Consider the following 23,131-nt stretch of genomic DNA (forward strand, 5'->3'; position numbering starts at 1 on the left):
TTCTTACATGGTGAACAGTGCAAGGGCAGTCATCACAGAAACTTTTGGTTTTGATCACGCATCACGAACTATAAACAATCAAGTCAGATATGATTATTCATTTGAATTTTATACTTCATTTATATGTGAATCCCACATTTCTCCCCCTTTTTTTAAAATAAAATGCTGAAGTGGTAGGTAGATGCAAGATAAAGGTAGAAAACATAATTTAGTGCTGTAAGAGGGCAAATGTAGATGATCAAGTCTGTGTCTATAGGCTAAGTATTAATCCAAGCTAGACAAGGGCAACAAAACATCCACGGATGCAGAAGATTTCTCTCAAAACAGGGGGGGTGAGGTTCTAAGCCTCACCTCTGTTGATCCCCAATTTGTCACCTGATGGCCCCCCTGCGACTGTGCCTGTCTTAGGTTGTTCCTCCCTTGAGGAATCTTACCCGTCTCTGGCTAACCAGCCATCTTCCGGGGCAATACAGGGAAATGTGAAGTTGGTAAGTGAGAGAGAAGCAATATTCTTTGAAAAGGTTAGCTTTTTACTTCTTTGCAGATTTATGCCCTGTGGCTTCTATGCCCAGCATTTGTCTTGAGGTATCTTTACCACTTGGAAGAATTATGATACTCGGTAATTTTCGATATGAGGCACGAATTCTACTAAAGGTCTTTAATTAGGAAGGAAGAAGAAAAGCTATAGAAGTAGCAGAAGGAAGAAAACATGGGAAGATTGATTATTTCTTTGACATAGAGAATGGATTTTTAATGTTTGTTTTTGTGGGTTTTATTAGAACTCTTATACAAATAGCCAGGAAAAATTACAATTAGAATCAAGAAATAAACTGTAATATGAGTAGTTTTCAGGGGAAGATCCAGCTTTCTCTTCTGTGATCAAACACAGAGTAACTTAGATTGAGCAGTAAGAAAAACAAAATAATGGATAAGAGTATTAGAAATGTTCAAGGTTTAACACCTAACTATTTCAGAATTTGAGATCTGCCATTCCAGATTTTCAAAAACTCAGTTGATTATTTCCACATATACTTTAACTAATTAGTTTTATTTAGTTATGAATTGTTAGAAGAAGCTTATATGTATATTATTTGGTATATCATCCTAACACATTTTTTCAAAATTAAAAATTTAGCCTGTCTAAACTGAGAAAGTTACTTTTCAAATCAAACCAATTGAGTGATTAAATAGCCTTTTCAAACTTTATTATTATTATTATTATTAATGTATCATTGATATACACTCTTATGAAGGTTTCACAAGAAAAACAATGTGGTTATTACATTAACCCTTATTACCAAGTGCCCCCCATACCCCATTGCAGTCACTGTCCATCAGTGTAGTAAGATGCCACAGAGTTCCTCTTTGTCTTCACTGAGCTATACTGTCTTTCCCATGACCCCACATACACCATGTGCACCAATCATGATATCCCACAATCCCCTTCTCCCTCCCTCCCCACATAGTCCTTCCCTTTGGTAACGACTAGTCCCCTTTTGGAGTCTGTGAGTCTGCTGCTGTTTGGTTCCTTCAGTTTTGTTTCATTGTTATACTCCACAAATGAGGGAAATCATTTGGCATTTGTCTTTCTCCGCCTGGCTTATTTCACTGACCATAATGTCCTCCAGCTCCATCCATGTTGTTGCAAATGGTAGGATTTGTTTCTTTGTTATGGTTGAATAGTATTCCATTGTGTATATGTACCACATCTTCTTTATCCATTCATCTACTGATGGACACTTAGGTTGCTTCCATATCTTGGCTATTGTAAAAAGTGCTGCAATAAACATAGGGGTGCATGTGTTTTTGAATCGGAGAAGCTATATTCTTTGGATATATTCCAATGAGTGGGATTCCAGGGTCAAATGGTATTTCTATTTTTAGTTTTTTGAGGAACCTCCATATTGCTTTCTACAATGGTTGAACTAGCTTACATTCCTACCAGCAGTGTAGGAGGGTTCCCCTTTCTTTGCATCCTCACCAGCATTTGTTGTTCATAGTCTTTTCTATCTTAGCCATCCTCACTAGTGTAAGGTGATATCTCATTGTGGTTTTAATTTTAATTATCCTGGTAATTAGCGATGTGGAGCATCTTTTCATGTGCCTGTTAGCCATCTGATTTCAAGCTTTTTGTCATAAGATCTCTAATGTCACATTTGCCCTCTTTAACCTGTCATTTACTCTTCAAAAAGGAAATGTGCATATGTCGTAAAGCTCCATTTCTGGGAGTTATTTCAACAAAAGTGACAACAAAAAATGAAGATAAAAACTAAGTGAGAATAATGTGAGTTGGTCAAATATAAATGTTCTATTCTTAAGAAACTGACTTGTCTATAGCTTTTTGAAGTAACCATAACACAAGTTCAGGATAACTGTGGTTAAAACTGCAATATTTCCAGCATCTCCTGCCTGGCCTTAATCCATCTTGGTTGTTGGCAGAGGGTGGAGAGAAGTAGTCCATCTCTGTATCAGTGGGTGCTTACAAGGGGCAGGGGGAGGAGGCCAGTGCATGCAGGACAGAGAGGTTTTGAGGTCTTCTCAGCTAGGACGGCAGAGAAACAGGCGAGCAGGGGTAGACAGACGTAGCCAGGATTCTTGTGAGCAATAAAAGGCCTTCTCCCCATGTAGTTTTTCCTTCGACTGATTTCAGTTTCAGTGGTTTGTGGTTTATTTGCACCGGGCTGGGAACACATTTCCCACCATCACCTCCCGGAGTTACCATAACTTATAAAACTCTAAATACCACAGTAGCCATTTGTTGGCATTTGATGTCCAAGAATGTAACTGTTTTAAGACAAAGACTGAAAAACTTCGCAGCACCCACATTTACCTACATTTACTGCACACCTCTCTTAAAGATGCCACTCTTTTCATTTCATTTCCAGGGCTTGTCAGCAAAGATAATGTTACAGCAGTATATTTAATCAAATTCTTCTCAAGTGATAAAGAGAAACTCTTGATTCTGACATTTTCCAGTGACAAGAAGTTTAACATTACAAAACCCAGTTTGGGAGAATAATGTCTTCCAGGATGTAAACTCTCCTGGAAGAAAACCTAAGGAGACAGACTCTCTGTGCCTTCCTTTTGATGAGGCCTCATCCTTCATCCTGCCGGACAGCTATAGCAAGAATTCTGCTAAATCAATTTAATGAGAGTCTCCCTGCCCTTTCTATCTGACCACCCTTGATAGCTGATCAAATTCCTCAGCTCCCATGCTAGTTGGCTATAAATCCCTACTGTCGTTGCTGTATTTAAGGTGGGACCCGTTCTCTCACCCCTATTACAAGTCTTGACACTAACCACAATCATCCTGAATAATGTCTTCCTGACCATACGTACAAGTGTCATAATTTTTCTTTAACAGAGACATAGGGATTTCAAGAGAAATTACTCTACCAATCTGTTAATTTTTCAGGATCTGCCTTTTACCTGTCTTTAAGGCAAAATGTAAGACAATTTTATCTGTACATGGAAGTGAGAGTTCTGATAAGTAGCAAGGACTCAGTTGTGGAGGAAAGGTATGGAAACAGAAAAAACGGGATGGAATGATACAGGAAATTAGAAGAAGGAGGGGATAAAGATTCATACACAAAAACAGCTTTTTGTTAATGTTTGTGTGTATTTAAAATAAACATGGCCCAATAAGATCAATCAAGGATCAGAAACTTAAATGTTTAAAAGGACAATGGAAATGGGGGAGACCATCTATGGAAATAACCAAAGGGGATTGTGAAGAACGTGGTGACTGGGAAAGGGCACATCCTTCCATCCTTCCAACAATTAGTCCATCTTAGCTCACACTCCCAGGTGGGCTGGTGTTCTTAGATTAACTGAGTTATACAAACAAAACAAAACAGAACAGGAATTCAGTTTCTCTGGAGGAGAAGGGGCTAAATGTAATTTTAGTGCATGGTCCCATAATTCAAGCAATTATAGCAATAAATTCATGCAAAGATACCCCCAGAAAGAAACGTCAGTAAAAATAAACATGCTTGGAATCAGAGAACATAACGAAGTAGAATTTCACAAAGGTTTTTATGTTACCCAATCTAAAGTACTCAAGCCAGTTTCTTTTATAGCCACGAGTCACTTACATTCCTGCCCCTGCCTCACTCCCCCCACATCCTTTTCTGGGTGTGGATCTAACACACACACACACACACACACACACACACACACACACACACACACACACACACACAGTATATACATACATTTAAAAAAATGATGTTTAAAAATGATTGCATGTGGATTGTGATAACAACACTCAAAGGATGGAAAAACTGTAAATTCAGTAGTTCTGGCCAAGTATCTGATCCCAGTAGAGGTGACAACTAGCCCACGCCACCAGTTAATAAACAAGTGGGTTGTATTAATCATCTTTGTCTTATAAGCACAAAGACTTATCCCAAACCATAAACAGAATACAATGAGAAACCACTTCAGAAACTCATTTTTTTCTATTTTACCTAACATTTTCAAAACAGAAGTATAACATAAAGCCACCTACAATGAGCACAGAAGTAAATGCACCAAAAATGGGACTTGCTGACTTGTTAGGGGAAACGTTCTGCAAAACGTAAATAATTTCAAAAGTTCTACAGTGGAAAGGAGTTTATAGACAGATATGTGGGTGATGAGACTAAAACTGATCCTGGCATAACTGAAGCTCGCCGGGAAGTGAGCATCTAGCTTGTTGAAATTAGACAAAAAGAATTAGATATTTGATTTCTACTGATGTGTGAATAAATATACATAGTATCATTGTGATGAAGCCTGTTTATGAACTGAAGCAGAATAAGGGTTTGCTGGCTTGATTTGGGTCTGTGTGAATAAAACAGTCTCTAGGCCCATTTAATAAAACCAGGTAAAACATGGGGTAAAACTGATGGCAATTTCTCTCTAGATTGAAACCTATTTATTCTGGGTTATTCAATTAACTCCATTTTCTAACTGTAAAATATATAGATGTATTTGAAACTGAAATAACTAATAAAAGTGGGGAATATAGGCGCAATATTCAAACACATTTTATTCATAAAGTCACGTCTCATGATTCTGGGATCCATATACTATTAATGCTTGAAAGTTAAGAGACACATGGTATGTAATTTTCCCACATCACAGAAGCCTGTGGAAAGGTTTGGAAGAAGCATGTTTCTTCTTCCATTTACAAGCAGAAATGTGGTTTAACTGCTTCCCAGACAAATTATTATTAACCCTGTCATTTTTTCTCCCCAGAAAAACAACTCCATAATTTCCCCCCCCAAAAATCCCTTATATGGTCAAATTTGAATCTGTCCTGTTTAACTTAATTTCATGTTCTCTTGCTCTAATTCGGGTTGAAGAATATCTTTCCCATCAAAAAATAACTGTAACTTGGAATATTTTCTATCTCTTCCATCAGAAGAGTACAAATAATTGATACTTAACCTCTCCCAGCAGATCCCAGCCTCAGCTGGTTATTTCTATTGCGTAGCCATCTTCCTCCACCCCTACCTCACCATCATATTGACCATTAAAAGAGTAATAAAAATAGAAAGTAATGCAGAGTATGTAGACTATCTCATAATACAGCTGCACTCTTATAGTGAACTCATTTCTTTGAATCCAATATTCCTCATTTTTATCTTTTCACATATCATCATTGCTAGAGCCCAAATGGGTTAACATGGGCTTTGGTTACACTTTGATAATGCTCTGAGATCATTTATGTTTTAAGTGCCTAAGAAAACTATAATGCACATACATACCTTTCTCTTGGACAGTCTTGCAACACATTCCTCTTGAATTCACATATAACAAATGCACATGAAAGAATCTTTATAAAATGTTATACATACTAGATTTACAAAGGGTGAATGCAACATCTAGCATAAAGGTTAGAGAGTTGAATCAAAACTAGAAGTAATCTATCAGTGATTTCAGACCTTCCTTTAAAATCATCACAAAATGACCAATGGCTTAATGCCATGACTCACAGAACATATGTTTATTGGCATTTATTCACCACATACAGATACTATAGGCCTATATAAAAGATTACCTACTGGCACCTCAGCATACCTAGCTTTCCACAAGTCTTTAACCTCAAATTTTGTTCTTCTTTCCACAGGATCAGTGGATAACCAAATAACTACAATAGAAGTAATTTACTACCTAAGCTTACATCCCCTCCATTTCTAATTTTGTTTTATTCCCCTTCTAACTTCATAGTCTGTTTTTCTTCTGTGGTTTCTGGGGAGAAATGATCCTTCAAGATCTTTGCTTTTTCCTTGCTCTCCCCTCTACTAGCACACATTTTTGGTCTCATATTTAACCCCCCCCCCACCACATCCCTTAACACTTGTATTTGACACTTAATGACACACACACTTAACATTTCTTTAGTATTGCCCTTTCTCTTCTGTTTACCTCCAAACATATTTACAAAATAATTTTATGCGCTCTGCCCTCAATTCTCCATTTCCTTAACACCTTCACAATTTCTGCTCATGTCACTTACAGCACACGGCACTCCTGAAGGTCAACAGGGTTGTTTTACTGTCAGAAGTCAATGGGCTTTCCCCGTCCTTGTTTTTCTTTACCTTTGAGCAGCCGTGGAAACTGCTCCCTAAGATTTCTCTGTCCTGCCATTGTCTCATATCTTCCTTAGCCTATATTCCAAATGAAAAGATGCCCAGGGGCTTGGGATTCTCTCTCTTCCCTCTCTTCATCTCTCCCTGGGTGATCTTATCCACTCCTTTGGTATTATCCCCTGCAATTGACTGCCACATTTCTGTCCCTGCCTATGGCCTTTTCTCCTACACCCAGTTGATGGGGGTGTCCTATAGAGAATTACTACATGCTGTTTCATCAGAATCTATGTGGACCAAACTTAACACTTTCTTAATGAAATCAACACACCCCTCTGACTGCCCTATTTCTAAGGCAGAATATTTCTTTCTGTCCCAAGTTACTTAAATTCAAAGTTTTGGAACACTCACTGAGCCAATTTTCCTGCTCACATCCTACCAAATAATCTGTTTGTTTCCTTGGCATGAGTGTCTTTTCCATTCTACCGTGTTTTGTATTTTAGGATCTATGACACCTTCTGCCTACACTGTTGCAGTGACCTTTTGTTTTACCCAAGGCTGCATCTCTCATCTCTACTTTCCCAAATGCAAGATGTACTTCTAATATAAATGACCATCTTAAATGACCACTTTGATTATATCATCATGCTTACCACAATTCTGAAATACAGACTCCTCATTGTTAGCACGGTTTCCAAAGCCTTTCATCTGACTTAATCTGAGTTTCTAGTTCTACCTTCCCTTACTCTTCCTCTTGAGCCCCTGCCCCTGGTGATATAAACCACACCTGCTTACTATTTCTTGGGCATAGTTCATGCTTCCTAGCCGCATGCCCTTGTTTCTGCATATGCTTCTTCCTGCCAGAATTCTCTCTTTTCTCTTCCTCCTGTTAAAATTTTCAGCTATAAATATTCCACTATTGCAGGACTTTTCAGCTTGCCAACTCTCAGTACCCGCCGGCATCAGTCCGGCTGAAGGTGCACTGATTAAACAGCATCACTTGCTGCCCTGAGGTGTGAGGACCTGTGTCCCGGTGTTCTCTCTTCCTTTCCTTCTCCACACTTGATAGCACATTGCTCAAGGTCAGGGTTAATTTTTCATAACTTTGAAATCCTACCACATTTGGCACAGAGTCTTACATAAGCTGGAACATGAGTAAGAAAAACTTGAGTAAATTCAACCTAAAGACAATTGCATCTAGAAAAATACAAAATACATAGACTCAATCATTATAAATTATTCCTTTCAAACTCTAGTAATTTCCTAAAAGCCAAATACAAGTGGGGGACTTTGTAGTATGCAAAATTCCTCACTCCTCATATTAAAAAAAAAAAAGTCCATAAGTTAATGTAGAATTTGGCTTAATGCCCACAGGAGGAATGGAACGGTTTCATTTATATATCCTTTCTAGTCTTAAAGAGTCAGCATTTTTTGATGCGCATTAATGGGAGAAGATGACAGAGGAGAGTGTTATTTTTTTAAAGTAACCTTCACAGAAAGATCAGTCTTATTTACAAAAATGAAAAACAAAGTGGAAAAATGTAAAATGGTAATTTTGGTAAAGAGTTGTTGTCCCATTTGGAAATGTGCTGTAACGTTTTATTCGTTTTAGAGGAATTCCCCTGACCTAAAAAATCAAATAGGATTACAATTTTTAACGGTGCCATTTTTTTATAATAAATATATTTGTGCACTTCAGTAAATGGCAATGTACTGAATGCTCTGATGAAGAGAGAATATACAAATCTAAAACTTAAAATTATATATGCCCGCTAATTTAGATTTCATTATTTTTGCATTTGATCACTGGAATTCTTGTATATAAAATAATCCAAAAAGGCAATTAACAATTTTAAAGTAAACTGGACCGAAAAAATAGCTTTTGAAGAATAGAAAAATTAAGAGACTCATTATGGGATATACTGAAAAAATGGAGTAGGTATTTTATAAGAGAGAAACACATCCCATAGATAACTGACAATCTCTCACCTGACAATAGTAAGTGGTGGCACACAAGGGTTGCAGCCACATATTTTACTTTGTATAGTCATCTGACCTGAGCATTGTTAAAACACTCAGAGTGCCCCACATACCGCTATGGATTGTTGTAGCTGGACTTGAAACAATAGAAGAAAATGCTTTATGAAAAATAAGAGTAAGATTAGATGACCACGTAGACAATAAAAAGAAAATGCAGTAAAACTTCTTAAACAGGGAGTGGGAAGTGAGGTCTGTTTCCTATGTTCTCATATATGCTGCCAACTAAAATGTATTAAGTTAAAGCATAGAAATAACAGAATGTTTTTATGACAAAGGGAACAAACAGCTATGAGCAAGATAAATGTTAGATGGATTCTTTAATTTAGATCAGATGCTAACTGTTAGTAAATCATTACATGGGCTACAGATTAAAATAGGTCTCTTCATTTCAGAACGGAAACTTTTGTTACTGCCAGTGTTTGTATTTTATCCATTTTGCTTTGGTGACAGCGTTTTACTTACCTAGATCACATCCAGAAAACCAAACCAAACTCATAAAACAGATTAGGAAAGACCACATCTTTTGATCCACAATTTCTACTTATTGTTAAATCTTCTACTTACTGCTAAGTATGCACTTTGAATTTTATCTAAGTCCATAAAATAGTTAATTTATTGTTACTAGATAAGGGAAGTACCATTTGAATAAATACACTTTTCAAAAGCAGTCTGTAGCACATTTATGAAGAAAGTTTTGGGGGTTTTAGAAAAAAATGGCTTTGAGTTGGAGATTAAATATTGATTTTATGATTTGGCCGGTCATTTAAAATAAACAATCTCATAAATCTGGCTTCAATCTTGTGGTGCCTCAGTGTCTTTTTCATTTTTAAAGTTGGGTCAGAGAGCTCATATAGCTCTTTTCTCACGAATCCATTATAATGTGCTGAAGACCATTTGATCAACCACTTAACAAAAATAAGTGTCACTCAAGTGACTGATACTCAGTGAGTAAAGGCTGAACTTATCATTGTTTATTATGCATACTAAGAGCATTATATGACTAAAGAGCAAAAAAAAAAAAAAGGGGAAAACAAAAAAGCCCAGATTCTTATCTTCAATGAAGTTATTATAATCAGTTTATGGCCTTCATTTCAGCATATTCTTAAAATGCTATTCCAAGTTGCCCCAACTTGGGCATTTACAAAGCTCTGCCTTCTATTTATCTTCCCCTGAACCTCCTAACTCCCTTTTCCTGTTCCATTTTTACCCAAAGCACTTATCATTGTCTGATACACTATTTGCTTCTGCTCCATCTCTTCAGACTAGATTATTAAGCTCCTAAAAGGTAGGAACTCTCATCAGTTTTGTTCCCTTTTGTGCATCCAGTGCCCAGCACTTAGTAGGTACTCAGTAAATACTTGCTGAATAAATGAGAGGACCACTATTATTTTGGTTTCCTAGACCTCTGGCTTGCATTTCTTTTCTAAGACATAACTCCATTTTTCCCAACAAGCATTCTCTTACACACACACACACACACACACACACACACACACACGGGCCTGGGTCACGTGATTCTACTTATTAGCTGTGATACTGGGTGAGTTACTAATTCCTCTGAGCTTCAGCAGAATGGAGGGGTGGTCACACAGTATTGGTGGGTCATTGTGAGACATGAATGAGGGGATTTCCCTGAAGTATTCAGCACAAGGTTTGATATGTCGTAAGTGTTCAATAAATTTTAGCTGTTATTGTTCTTCCCATTATAACTATTCAATTATTTTCTTCTGTTGCAAACAGCTCACCAATTCTTTTGTACCTCATAATAAATGAAACTGAGGACATTTACATTTGGGGCTAAGGTTACATGTGGTTGAATTGCCTAAAAAAAGCTACTTCGTGTGTGGGTTGCTCTCAGGGAGGACTAATCTCCCTTTTTTGTGCTCCCCCAGGATTGTATATACCGCTGCATAAGAATCACCACACTGTATTTCAATTAGTTGATTATGTTCAGTCTTCTCTGCTACCTTGTGTGGTCTTTTAGGGTCTGAAATCTTTGTACCCTGTCACAAAGCCAGCACTCTGTAGATGTTTGCCCAATGGATGAGTGCTGTAAAGAAATGAGACTGATCCCACTATTGGTAGTCACATCACACGTGCACTTTCATTACTGTTTCAAAATTACATTTCTCAATAGATGGTCTTGACCTAGAGAGCAGAGTAGAGCATTTCAGTGCTGGGGAGCGATGCAGAGCAGCGTGTGTAAGAGCATAAAAGCCAGGCGCCGGCATTCAGTGATGTGTGGGCAATAAAACAGTGCATGGAGGACTGGTACAAAACCAGTTCTCATTGTCTCGCGAATGGTTATTCTATTTCAGTAGTAATGATCTCCCGTATATCCATCTTACTTTGTGGAAGTGTGACTACCCAGGGAAAAATTGTAATAAAAACATACTTGATAAAGTTTGAGAGCACAGTTATTATAAAGGAGAATTGTGGAATAGGGCAGAGACACACAGTTTGAGGTTTGACTATATTTAAGAATCGAAACATGCCTATAAGTTTACAAAGTCCTTAGGTATTTAACACCAAAACACTTTCAAAGAACTAATTTTAAAAATCAACCATATGCAAAGTACTTAATAAAGCTAACACCTGTATTCAAATGATGAAAATTTATGGTGCTTTATGCAGGATAGAAAACAGCAATTTGTACCTCTGCATAAAAACAGAAGCTTGAGCTGGCAGATGCGACTGCTGAATTAGTCATTTACTGGGTACTCGGAATAAGCGATCAGAAGAAAAAACCCAGGCTACTATGGCTAAAACTACACATGTTGCAAATGTATTTCTTTGAGAAATGTTTCTCATTAGACAAGTACTTACATTAGGCCTCAGCCTGGCCGCCAGATCATAATATTTTTCGGCTGCTTCATTGAGGCTAGCCTGTCTGTTGAGGAAAAAAACAAATCAACTGTATCATTGATTTTAAAATTGCATATAGGTAAACAGAACCATTATGCAGCAAAATAATATTAATTTAAAAATACAACAATTATACCAGTCATACAATAAGTTGACTAAGCAGAAAAAAATCCATTAAAAATTGAATGCACACAATGTACTCATTATTAGGGTGTATTATAAATAGTATCACAATATAATCTTATTCAGTAGATATTATTTCAAATTTATGTATTAGAAATTAGAAATATTATTTTCCTTTTCCAAGCTAACTCAGATAATGTTATAGGGTTCATATTCTTTAGCTTCAACATGTCCCAGAAAAATCATAATCTTAAAAATAGTCAGAATTAAAAATTAGTCGATTTTATTTTATGCAGTGAACAAGTGAATATTTTTCTTTTTTAATTCTACAGCTATTTAGAAATCCATTTTCTTTCTGATTTAGGAGGTAAACCTTCCATTGTGTGTAGGCTGACGACATTGCCTCAACTAACTGGGCGTTACTGTTTGGGACTTTTATTTCTGAGTGACAGGAAGTTGCAGGGATGGCTAGAATTCACTGACAATGGTGGAAGCAGTGGAGCTATGTCCTGGCCAGACTCTTCCTGTAAAAAGTTGCTGTTGGATTTATTACTTCTTGATCTCTGGGGCTACCTTGTTTCCTGATCATTCAAGCTAGTCTTCCAGCCCACAGTGAATTCTGCAGTTCCCATCGCCCTCAGACAGCGAAGACTCAGTTTCTCTGGATTACCATTGAGTCCCTTGAACAGCGCAGCTGACATACACAACCAAGACACGGGATGAATTTTATAGATGAGTTTGTACATTGCCTATTCTGAAATTGACAGGAAACCCCTAGGTTCTGTGAACTGGTTAGCAAGCTCAGCCAGTGAGCCACCAAAATGCAGGATGTTTTTTGATCATGCCGTACCTCTACAGAAAACCTGCGGCGATGGTAGACAACAAGAGCAACATGCTCTTGCAAGTTGAGCTGTACTCTGACGACCACGTTTTAGGGGTACAGAAGAAATACTATAGAAAAATATCAGATTCAACTTCAAATGATGCTTACAGAACAACTATAGTATGAGCAACAGTAGTAAGTGGCTTGGGGTCCTGAAGTTAAAATGGAGCAGTGTTCTCTTGCAACTGTGATGTTAAGAAGTCTTTGAGATAAAAAAATGGAAGACAGGTCAAGAATAGAGCAGAGAAACAAAATTTAACTTTCTCAATTAGGAACCCATATTCATGTTTTAAAAGAGAAGGCTAATGAGCCACACCTATAAAACCGAATTCGCACTTGGGTCAAGCCAAATATAAAGACATACCCCCTGCAACTATATAAGTTATAGAAATAACTGAAGATAACATCTCTCCAGAGTACAGGACATATTTTTCTAATTTTTCAAGAAAAAATAATTAGAAACACTGCTATTTTTAATGGGGTTATAGTGAAAATAAAAACCCTTGACCTAAGTCTCTACTGGACTCAAGACAGTTACAATGTGCTGTTCCAATTTATATTCTCATAAATGCTGAAGTTTAGTTTCAATGTCAAGAAACGAACTTTAGTCTGGTATGAAACAGTAAAAATTCCCTTGCTAGGGTATTTAATGAAGGTTCCTTCCACCAAATTATGGAATCACTTTGGTTCAAATTCATTTGGAAATCTGAACCAGAATTCATTAGGCCATGCCCTGGAAGGGTTTTCTCTAGAGAAAACTAAAAAGCATGGAGGTAGGAAATTAGAGTAACTTTATACTATGAAGCGGTAAGTTACTTTGAAGCAAAAATCAAAGAACAGATGTCTAACATGGAAAGCACAGTAACCACCAATATTCACCTTTATGGACATTCAACTTCATGAAGTAGGGAGGGATTAAAAGAGAAAATGAGGAATTCATAAGACAAAATGCCCTTAAAATAATGATCAATACAATGGAGAAAAGGTTTTCTTCCCCAAAATGGTTATTAGTTCAAGTTTTCATTGTTTTCAGTGGTTTAATCCCCAAACAAACTATCTAGTTTAGAAGATTTAGGTTCTTAAGCTAGATGTAGAATTGATGATATTCTAATGAAATAGAAAAAATAATAATTTATTAGATTTGTCATATAACTGTGAAAATTACTTTTCACTCTAGGGCTTTGCTTCTAATATTAAACGGTTTTTATTGACTACTAATCAGCAAGCATTTATGACAACACATGGAAAAAAAAAGAGAATATCAGTTCTATCCATTGCATGTTTATTTATATCCTTGTTTTATTTTCTAGACAAGAGAGAAAACTCATGAGAACTGCCCAATGCCTATACTGGGCTTCATACTCCCCTTTGCGAGGAGCATTTGGGGGTGCTTAAGGAATCTTAGCTGCAAAGATGACTGAATCATTAACCAACATTAGAAAACTGAGGAAATTAGCGATATCCTGCCGACTGCTTAGGGGACTCTACTAAATACTGACAAGAGCATCAACCACTGGATTGTTGGAGACTGACAGAAGGACTTCGGTTCCCAGGACTATTAGGATCGGCCTATTTAAAGAGGCCGATAGAATGCTTTCCCTGAATACCCATATCCTTTCCTTCTCCACTACTTTCTCCACAGAAAATTTCTAAATCTCCCATGTACCACTGTGAAAAATCAGCAATTGATAGTCCTATTTCAGTTACACCACCACCATGAAGTACACATTTCTATTAACTGCATTTGAAACATGATTTTAAATGAGGCTTAGAGAAGTTGGTAACTTCTCCAGTTATGGAGCTCGTAAGTGGTTGAGCTGGGAGGCAAGGATTCTACAATTATATTCTACAAATATAATTAGTCCAATCCAGTGATTTTTTTTGGAATTCAGATTTTTTTTTGGAACTAATTGAGAAAGTATCTGAACCACAGGATCATGCTGGTGTCTTTGCACACATCACGACGTAGCAGAATGACATGTGGTATGTTGTTCTGTGGCCGCAACAATTCCAATTATCAAATACTAAGGAAGGATGAAAACACGCTTTTTGATTATTATGTTTAGAAGAAGTATAAGAGGTGATCATTGAAAGGGGGGGAATATGAAAGACATTTGGAATTACAGGTTTTGCTTTCCGCTCACCTCCATCTCCCAAGCTGAAGGACGTGAACTTCGCCAGACCAAAAGCGGAGGATACAGTTTTAAGGACAAACAGAGGGAAATGCACTACTGTGTTTGACCCCATGAACCCACAGTGAGGAAGGGCAGGAACTCAAGGGAAAGGCATAGAATTAGGGAATAAGGAGAAGAAAGAACAGTGTGGACACTCACTTTCTTACCTCGTCTCCCATTTGGGGATGGGGTGGTCACAACTACATTTGGAGGGGACCATACACTCCCCATATGTCCAAGTGGAAGAATCAGAAGGTGAGTAAAGGGGAAAAGCGGGTGGCTTTTGCCAAGAGATCTCCCAGGCCAGATGTAGACAACCTTATATTTTGGCCACAATATACTACAAAGCCAGGAATGAAGCTACCCTGGGTCCTACCTAACGTGTCACCTGAGAGGCAACATGAAGTGATGCCCTGTGTCTAGAGAGTGAAGATCAAATCACTATGGCAACAATAGACTAATCAATTAAATACTCAGATGAGGCATTCTTTCTCATTACCATCTCCTGCCCACTGTAGGTGTTGGGTCTTCCCCTTTTCATACTGTGTGTGGCCTCCTAAGATCCAGGGAAGGTGAGAAAGTTGAAAAAACCTAGATGGTATTCATAAACTAGATGACGAAGCAAACCTTGAATTCCAAAATAAAATCACTGGATTGGACTAATTATATTTTGTAAGTCTTAACATTCCGTTTTTCTGCCATCAGTGAAGAGGCAGGCTAAGAGTAAAACAAGGTGACAAAAGCCGCATGAAAACTTTATTACTTTATTACCACAGAACTCCATTTCTGCACATGGGACTATGAAACTTAGATATATTAAAAAATTTAGGAATATATTTCATATATCTAATTCCTCTCTCTTCAGTTATTTTATGACACAAAAGTGTCTTTTGGAACCCAGGTTTATGGCCCAATATTCTTACAAGAAAATATGAATAAAATAAATTTGGGGATCAATTATGTTATAAAATAACAACTTAATATACCCTGCGAATTGTTTATGGAGAATTCGATTAAAAGAATTACTATTACCTACATTTTTATGTATTCTGTGAGCACTATAAAGTTAAAGTTGCTAAATTTAAAAAACTTCCTTGAAAATATAAAAAATGAAAACTCTACTAGCATTTAGAAGACTCTCTTTAACTATAATTATTAATAGTTTGAATTGTCAATTTTGAATTAAAATTAATATGGGTAATAGCCACTATTTGACTTACACAAAATATAGTACCTTATTAAAGTCTTGGTGATTATTTTCAAAGGTAACTTGCAAGCTTTATGCTTTTTTTTTTTATTAAAGAGATGTTTGTTCCTATATTATGAATGGAGAATGAAACAGTAGCTGAGCTTTCCTGAGTTCATGCCAATTACTAAACTGAAACATAGCTTCAGTTACTCAGAGCAGCACTAAATTTTAATCCTAGTTGATAAGTTATACAGTCAGAACAGAAGTAGAACTGAAATAAACAAGGACATAAAAGTATGTGGAAATCTTGAAATAGCAAAACCAGGGTCACACATATGTGAAAACAACGGAGTAAAAAAAATTTTTGTAGTGAAACTCCTAAAATAAAAGTATTTATGACCATCAAGCCATCTTAAATGAAAATTCTCATTAAAAATGACTCCATGACCTATAGCGTTGTCTCCACTCTAAACACGAAGGATGGAGAGTTAAAGCAGAAATGCAGCAGCAACAGAGGAAAAGACTGTTTCCATTGGCAATGTCAATTATGAAATTCATATCTAGTAAATTCCCACTCACGTTCAGGGTGTAACTCTTGGGTGGGGAGGCAAGACAGAACTTGCTGGCAGGGGTGGCCCGACAGCCAACGCCATAAGCCTCACCTGGAACTTGTTAGAAGCGTAAAACCCCAGGCACCACCTGAACGTACACATCAGAACATGCATTGCAACAAGGTCCCCAGGTGACTCACATGCACTCGAATGCTGGACAGGCACTGGGCTGGAAGACGCCACCTTCAACTTCATCCGCCACTTCCCTTTGCTTTAAAGACCTTACAGCCCCTTAAGACCTAACTGAAAGAAGCCCCTCTTGACCAAAAGTTGGCAGTAAAGTACAACTTATAATTGGAAAAATCCAATGACTTTTCGAGTGGTCTTTGGTCACTTTGGAAATGTTAAATAGGAAAGTATATGGCTTAGTGGGCATGGGGTAGATAGATAGATATCTCACCATCATTGCGTGTGTGTGTGTGTGTGTGTGTGTGTGTGTACACTCCCAAGCTGCTTTGAGAAAATAATCTGATTTTGTTCCTTTCTCACTTAAGAATTTCAATTTCATGTTGCTTCCAGTGGAATTATGAAGAAATTAGTATACCTAAATTCTGTATTTTTCAATATATTTAATTAAATAAGATTGTGTTACTGAAGTATAGAAATCGAAAGATGAACAACTCTCTCATACATTCACTCTGCTATCTAGAAATGAGGGAAGCAGTGGGAACCAGTGAGTGCAGTAAAGTTCTGCTTTCCTTACTACCTTAGGCAACAGTCACAATTTGGGCCCTTCAGCCTGGAAAGAAGGTAAAGTGCACATTTATTTCAGCTGGGAAGTGTGTCCTTTGTCAGACACTAAACCATTCTAAAAACTTAATATTCCTTTGAGAGCACAAATTTGGAGTTCTCTCCCCTGTAAGTCTACTTTTTAAATTTTACCATAAAGAGATAATTTAATAATATTGGAAGGGTCTGAGTATGTAGGATTTACACATTTAATAACATGTTACTTTCTATAAATCTTTTCTCCATCAATAAATTCAAGAACCACAGCTTCTAGGTAGTCATCTAGTTACAAAGATACTGTGTCAGTGAAAGCAGTATGATACTTGGCCAGAATACTAAATATAAATAATCATCAACTTTCTTTTAGCCAGCCTCAGTTATCTTCATCTGTAAAATGGAAATATTATCTACTTCACATATATGCAATTGATAACTAAGGATGACAGATAAAAAGTGCAAAATCTAGGCAGACAGGAGATATTTCAATAAATGCTACTTTTTTCCTCCCTTACCCTATAATTAAAAAAACAAAACAAAACAAAACCCTCCACCACACTCTTGAATACTGTGAATCAGATAAGGTTTGTTTTTAGTACCTCTAGACTTCCTCTCAGATATCAAATATCTTCACGCTCTTTTTAGCTTCCAGTTTGGGGAGAACACTGAATAAATCCATTCATACAAAATGCTTCTAATAGAGTAATTGATTCAATATTTTCTTCTCTCAGCTCCACAGATATAACTCTGAAGTCTAGCATTGGAAATTCCTTTGATAGCTCCCTCTGATGACAACCAATCTTCTTTTTTTAATGCCGTTATCTGGAAGCATCCAGTGCTTCTTTTCCATTTTATTTGAAGTACTAAAAATGGTAACACATGTAGTTAATGTTCATTATGTGAGGCCACTCAACATCTGTGATCATCCTCCCTATGAATATATTTGGTAATTAGCCACCTTCCCAAGCAAGGCAGAAGCCAGAAATTCCCTCATCTTCTGATTTTCTTCCAGCCAAGGTTCCAGGCACATGACTCAGGTTCGACCAATCAGATGAAACCTCAAGAGCATCCAGGTCAGAAGTGAGCATAAAGGGCAGGCAGCTGTGCGCGGAAGCCCATCTTCTAACAGCTCTGGTGCTTGCTCTGTTCGGTTCCTTGTAGGTACTGGTGGCAGGGCTCTGGACTGCAGAAGCTGCTGAGCCCCAGGGAAAGCTCGGTGCTTCAGTATTATTTCTGCCGGTGTGGAATGCTCTCATGCCTGGGCTATAGAATACTCTTTAATAAATCTTATTTCAGCTTAAACTGGCACACAGGTACTCTTCAGATTGCAAATAAACAACATGACCCATACTGAAGACAAGTTCAGGAATAAATGTATTTTCATTAATTTTGCTTTCAGTATGATGGCTGGAGGACTTCATCCTATTATGGAAACTTTCTCTATTTTTTGATAAATGCTTATCTGCTCTATGATCTCCTTCAGAAATTTCCCATTTATATGAACACTTAGATGTAGAAATATAATAAAACCATTTCTATGTATACATACTATAACTAGATACATATATACAGCATATAACTACACATATTCATAAGTACACAAATGAAACTATGTATCACATACTACATACATATCACATATATATACTATGAGAATACTATATATGAGTTGTGTATAATATTCTCTATCAGTGCTCCAATCTTCTGTCCTTTCAGTCATCATTTTCGTATCTTTAGTATTTTCCATTACATTCCAGGAAAATACCTGTAACGTCTATTTAAATTATCAGTCTGTCAATTATATAATGCCCCCATTATAGTTATAAATTCATAAATAAAATAAATATAAATATTCAGAGATCCTATTCATTTCTTAGTGATCTTTTCTGATGTTATATTGTTCCTCTTTCCAGCTATCTATTTTATTTTCAGATTTATTCTGTGTCAGGATGGGTTTAGTTACACTGTGGTTATAAACACATCCCAAATCTAGGTGAATTAAGACAACAAAGTTTCTTTCTCATTCAAGCTATCCAGTGCAGGTGAGAAGGGACGTTTGTCTCCATTTGGTCATTTCAGGATCTATTTCTACAATCTCCAAGTCAGAAAAAGGAAAAAGCACTGACTTAGAGTTTTGGCTAACAAGTGACACACATCACAGTCACACACATTCAATAATCCAAATAAGACCTATGAAGGTCTTCAACTTGGAGAAGGCAGGAAAGCACAATTCTATTATGTTTCTTGAAGGTGCAATATCCAACATACTTGGTAAAGAGCATTGGTAACTTCACACCAAGAAGTGTTCTTGTCAATCGCCTTGAGAACGGGAATTAGAGATGTTCTAAGTAGCTCTCAGATTTTCAATGTAAATTTAACTGCCTAGGTGAGAGCACTTTACTTGGATACATCTGAATTTTTGTTCTTATCTCAAATGCCAAATTGAAATAATATATTTCAAAACTTTTTATACGCTTATTTTATAGGAAAGGGCTTTACCCATCACTGATAGTTAAAGTGGGTCTGTTAGAAATAACTACAAATTTCAAGCTTCTTAAAGGTCCCAATAACATAAACATTTGCCCCTTCATGGCTGGCTCCAGGCCCTCACCTCTTCTAATCAGGTTTCATCTACATGGAATTAATTTTTTTTGCTTTTTGGATGAGCAGTGTTTTCCTCATTAGTAGATTCTTTGGGTTATTTCATTGGTAATTAGCAAAGGAAAGGGAAGTTTAAATGAGCATGCTCAAACCACATCTTGAACTATAATGTTTCCTAAATTGTTGATTTGGGATATTAGGTCAATCATTAATCCAACTAAGACACCACCAGGGAGATGTCCTGCCTTTCCCTGATGCCCAATTAGTTACCAAACCTTCCCAATGTTGTTTCGTAAATATTTTGCAGAAGGACAGAGCTCTTGAGAAGTTAATATCAAACTTAATTTACAATAATTTGGCATCCTCAGGGGAAATGTTTTATGTAATATTAAATCAGCAAAATCCTCATAGCCAACCATTTTCATAAGGTTGCATTTAGGGGAAAACCAATGACCTTTCTTATTATTTTCAGCAAACAGAGTCCTAAATGTTCTTGATTAATAAGGAAAGAGGTTGGTGTTCAGCTTGCACAGTAAACAGTCAAGAAATACTTGAATTTGATAAAGCTGAAAGGCAGAAAAAAGTAAACATTCATGGGGACTGCCAACAATCTGAGCAGGATATAGCCAGGCTGCTGTGATCATAAATGTAATCAATATTAGGAAGGCACTGACTGACTGCAACTTATAAAGGAATACAAACTGCAGAAAGCGAGAGAGAAGATTGTGGAAAACAGATCCTTAAAGATTTTCATATTACCACTGTATAATAAAAACTTTCCACTAGTTCCTAGCGGTATGGTGGTACTAAGGAAATGTTACAAGTGATATACTTAACAAGGACATTTTTTTGTAATGTTCTTGTAATGGATTTCCATTGGTAGACCTTGAATTTCAGATACTGATTTAATATGTAGCAAAATGCCTTGTTGATGAAAGTACCTATTATGAGTAAGATGAATTATCCTGTAGAAATGTGTGCATTCTCGTCCTTGCAAATGGTTTATTGTGACTAAAACCATAGTGTTTTATTCATGAAGAACAAAAAGTCCTCTCCCTAAAACAGCACCTAACCTTCTCATGCAAATTAAGATGCCATTTAAAAAGTATCCTTGCACTGAAGTTTCTTGCAGACTAGCTACAGTTTATTTTACAAACATATCCAAGAGTCAAAGGAATTCTGATTTACTTTTCTGGTATCCTTTTTAGCAATGCAAAACATTAATGTGGAGTGAGGGCATTCAACTGAAACCTTATAGGACACTCTTTCCCCTTTAACAGGTTTGAATTTTTTATTTAAAAATTATTAAGAAGCAAATAGCCACAAAGATGCAGGCATAACAACAATCTCAAATTATAAATACAAAGCAAGCTACAAAACTTGCTTTAAATATTGGTTCCTTGGGGGCAGGGATAGGTGAGAGTATATGGTTATGAAAGGACAACCAGAGGGAAGCTGTCAGAGGCAGGCTGCATTTTAACTGTGGTGGACACACAAACCTGTACATGGGATAAAAGAGCACAGAACTGAACTGAACACACACATATGCAAACACACAGGTAAAAGGAAAACTGGGGAAACCCAGTAAAACCAGTGGATTTTTATCAATCCCCATATCCTGGTTTTGATACTGTATTATAGTTCGAACAAATATTACTATTGGGAAACACTGGATAAATGGTACAGGGATCTCTGTATTATTTCCTACAATTGCATGCAAATCTACAATGATCTCAAAATAAAAAGTAAAAAAGAAAAAAAAGTTCCTTTATTTTAATCGAAAGTTTTAAAACCATCCAAATGTGAACCAATTACTCTTTTTCTTCCCTGTAAGAGTAATCTACATAATCACAAACCTATGCCTAGAAGCTGAGAACAGAGCATAGAGAGTGGATGTCACAGAACAAAGCATTCAGGGGATTTAGTGCAGTGAAATTCAGTAAGAGTGTGGGAGAAAGGGTAAACAGAAGAAAACAGAAAAAAGTAATGCTTTTTAAACAACTCCATATGAATTGTTTCTTAAAAACATTCTCCTTTAACCTAAAATATCACTAAGAATGCACTGACTTTTCTTTTTTTTCTTTTTTATTAACGTATCATTGACATACACTCTTATGAAGGTTTGACAAGAAAAACAATGTGGTTATTACATTCACACTTATTATCGAGACCATCCCCCCATACCCCATTGCAGCCATTGTCCATCAGTGTAGAAAGATGCTGCAGAGTCCCTATTTGTCTTCTCTGAGCTATACTGTCTTCCCCGTGACCCCACATACACGATGTGCACTAATCATGGTACCCCACAATCCCCTTCTCACACACTCCCCACCTGCCCTTCCCCACCCCTCCCCTTTGATAACCACTAGTCCCTTCTTGGAGTCCATGAGCCTGGTGCTACTTTGGTCCTTTAATTTTGCTTCGTTGTTATACTCCACAAATGAGGGAAATCATTTGGTATTTGTCTTTCTCTGTCTTACTTATTTCACTGAGTATAATACCCTCTAGCTCCATCCATGTTGTTGCAAATGGTACGATTTGTTTTTTCTTATAGCTGAATAGTAATCCAGTGTGTATATGTACCACATCTTCATCCATTCACCGACTGATGGACACTTAGGTTGCATCCATATCCTGGCTATTGTTAAATAGTGCTGCGATAAACATAGGGGTACATATGGCTTTTTGAATCTGAGAAGTTGCTTTCATTGGGTAAATTCCTAGGAGTGGAATTCCCGGGTCAAATTGTATTTCTCTTTTTCGTTTTTTCAGGAACCTCCATATTGTTTTCCACAATGGTTGAACTAGCTTACATTCCCACGAGCAGTGTAGGAGGGTTCCCCTTTCTCCACATCCTCGCCAGCATTTGTTGTTCCTATTCTTTTCGATGTTGGTCATTCTAACTGGTGTGAGGTGATATCTCATTGTGGTTTTAATTTTCATTTCCCTGATAATTAGCTATGTGGAGGATCTTTTCATGTGCCTGTTGGCCATCTGAATTTCTTCTTTGGAAAAATGTCTGTTCATATCCTCTGCCCATTTTTTAGTAGGGTTATTTGCTTTTTGGGTGTTGAGGTGTGTGAGTTCTTTATACATTTTGGATATTAACCCTTTGTTGGATACGTCATTTACAAATATATTCTCCAATATATATTTGGAGAATATTGTAGGATGCCTTTTTATTCTACTGCTGGTGTCCTTTGCTGTACAGAAACTTTTTTAGCATGATATAGTCACACTTATTCATTTTTGATTTTTTTCATTGCCTGAGGAGATGTATTCAGGAAAAAGTTGTTTATGTTTATATTAAAGAGATTTTTGCCTATATTTTCTTCTAAAAGTTT

General features: G+C 36.8%; 1 protein-coding gene across 4 annotated transcripts in view; it reads right to left on the reverse strand.

Moving 5' to 3' along the window:
• The window catches only part of TMTC2 (transmembrane O-mannosyltransferase targeting cadherins 2), a 400,347-nt gene that overhangs the window by 39,367 nt on the left and 337,849 nt on the right, over positions 1–23,131 (reverse strand). For all 4 annotated transcript variants that reach the window (XM_073214780.1, XM_073214779.1, XM_073214781.1 and 1 more), the window contains one exon: positions 11,442–11,505. In XM_073214780.1, the coding sequence (XP_073070881.1) occupies positions 11,450–11,505 (56 nt within the window). In that variant the 3' untranslated portion in view covers positions 11,442–11,449. The remainder of the gene's footprint in view (positions 1–11,441; positions 11,506–23,131) is intronic.

This window comes from Manis javanica, chromosome 10, assembly GCF_040802235.1.
Source record: "Manis javanica isolate MJ-LG chromosome 10, MJ_LKY, whole genome shotgun sequence".
Classification (NCBI taxonomy): domain Eukaryota; kingdom Metazoa; phylum Chordata; class Mammalia; order Pholidota; family Manidae; genus Manis; species Manis javanica.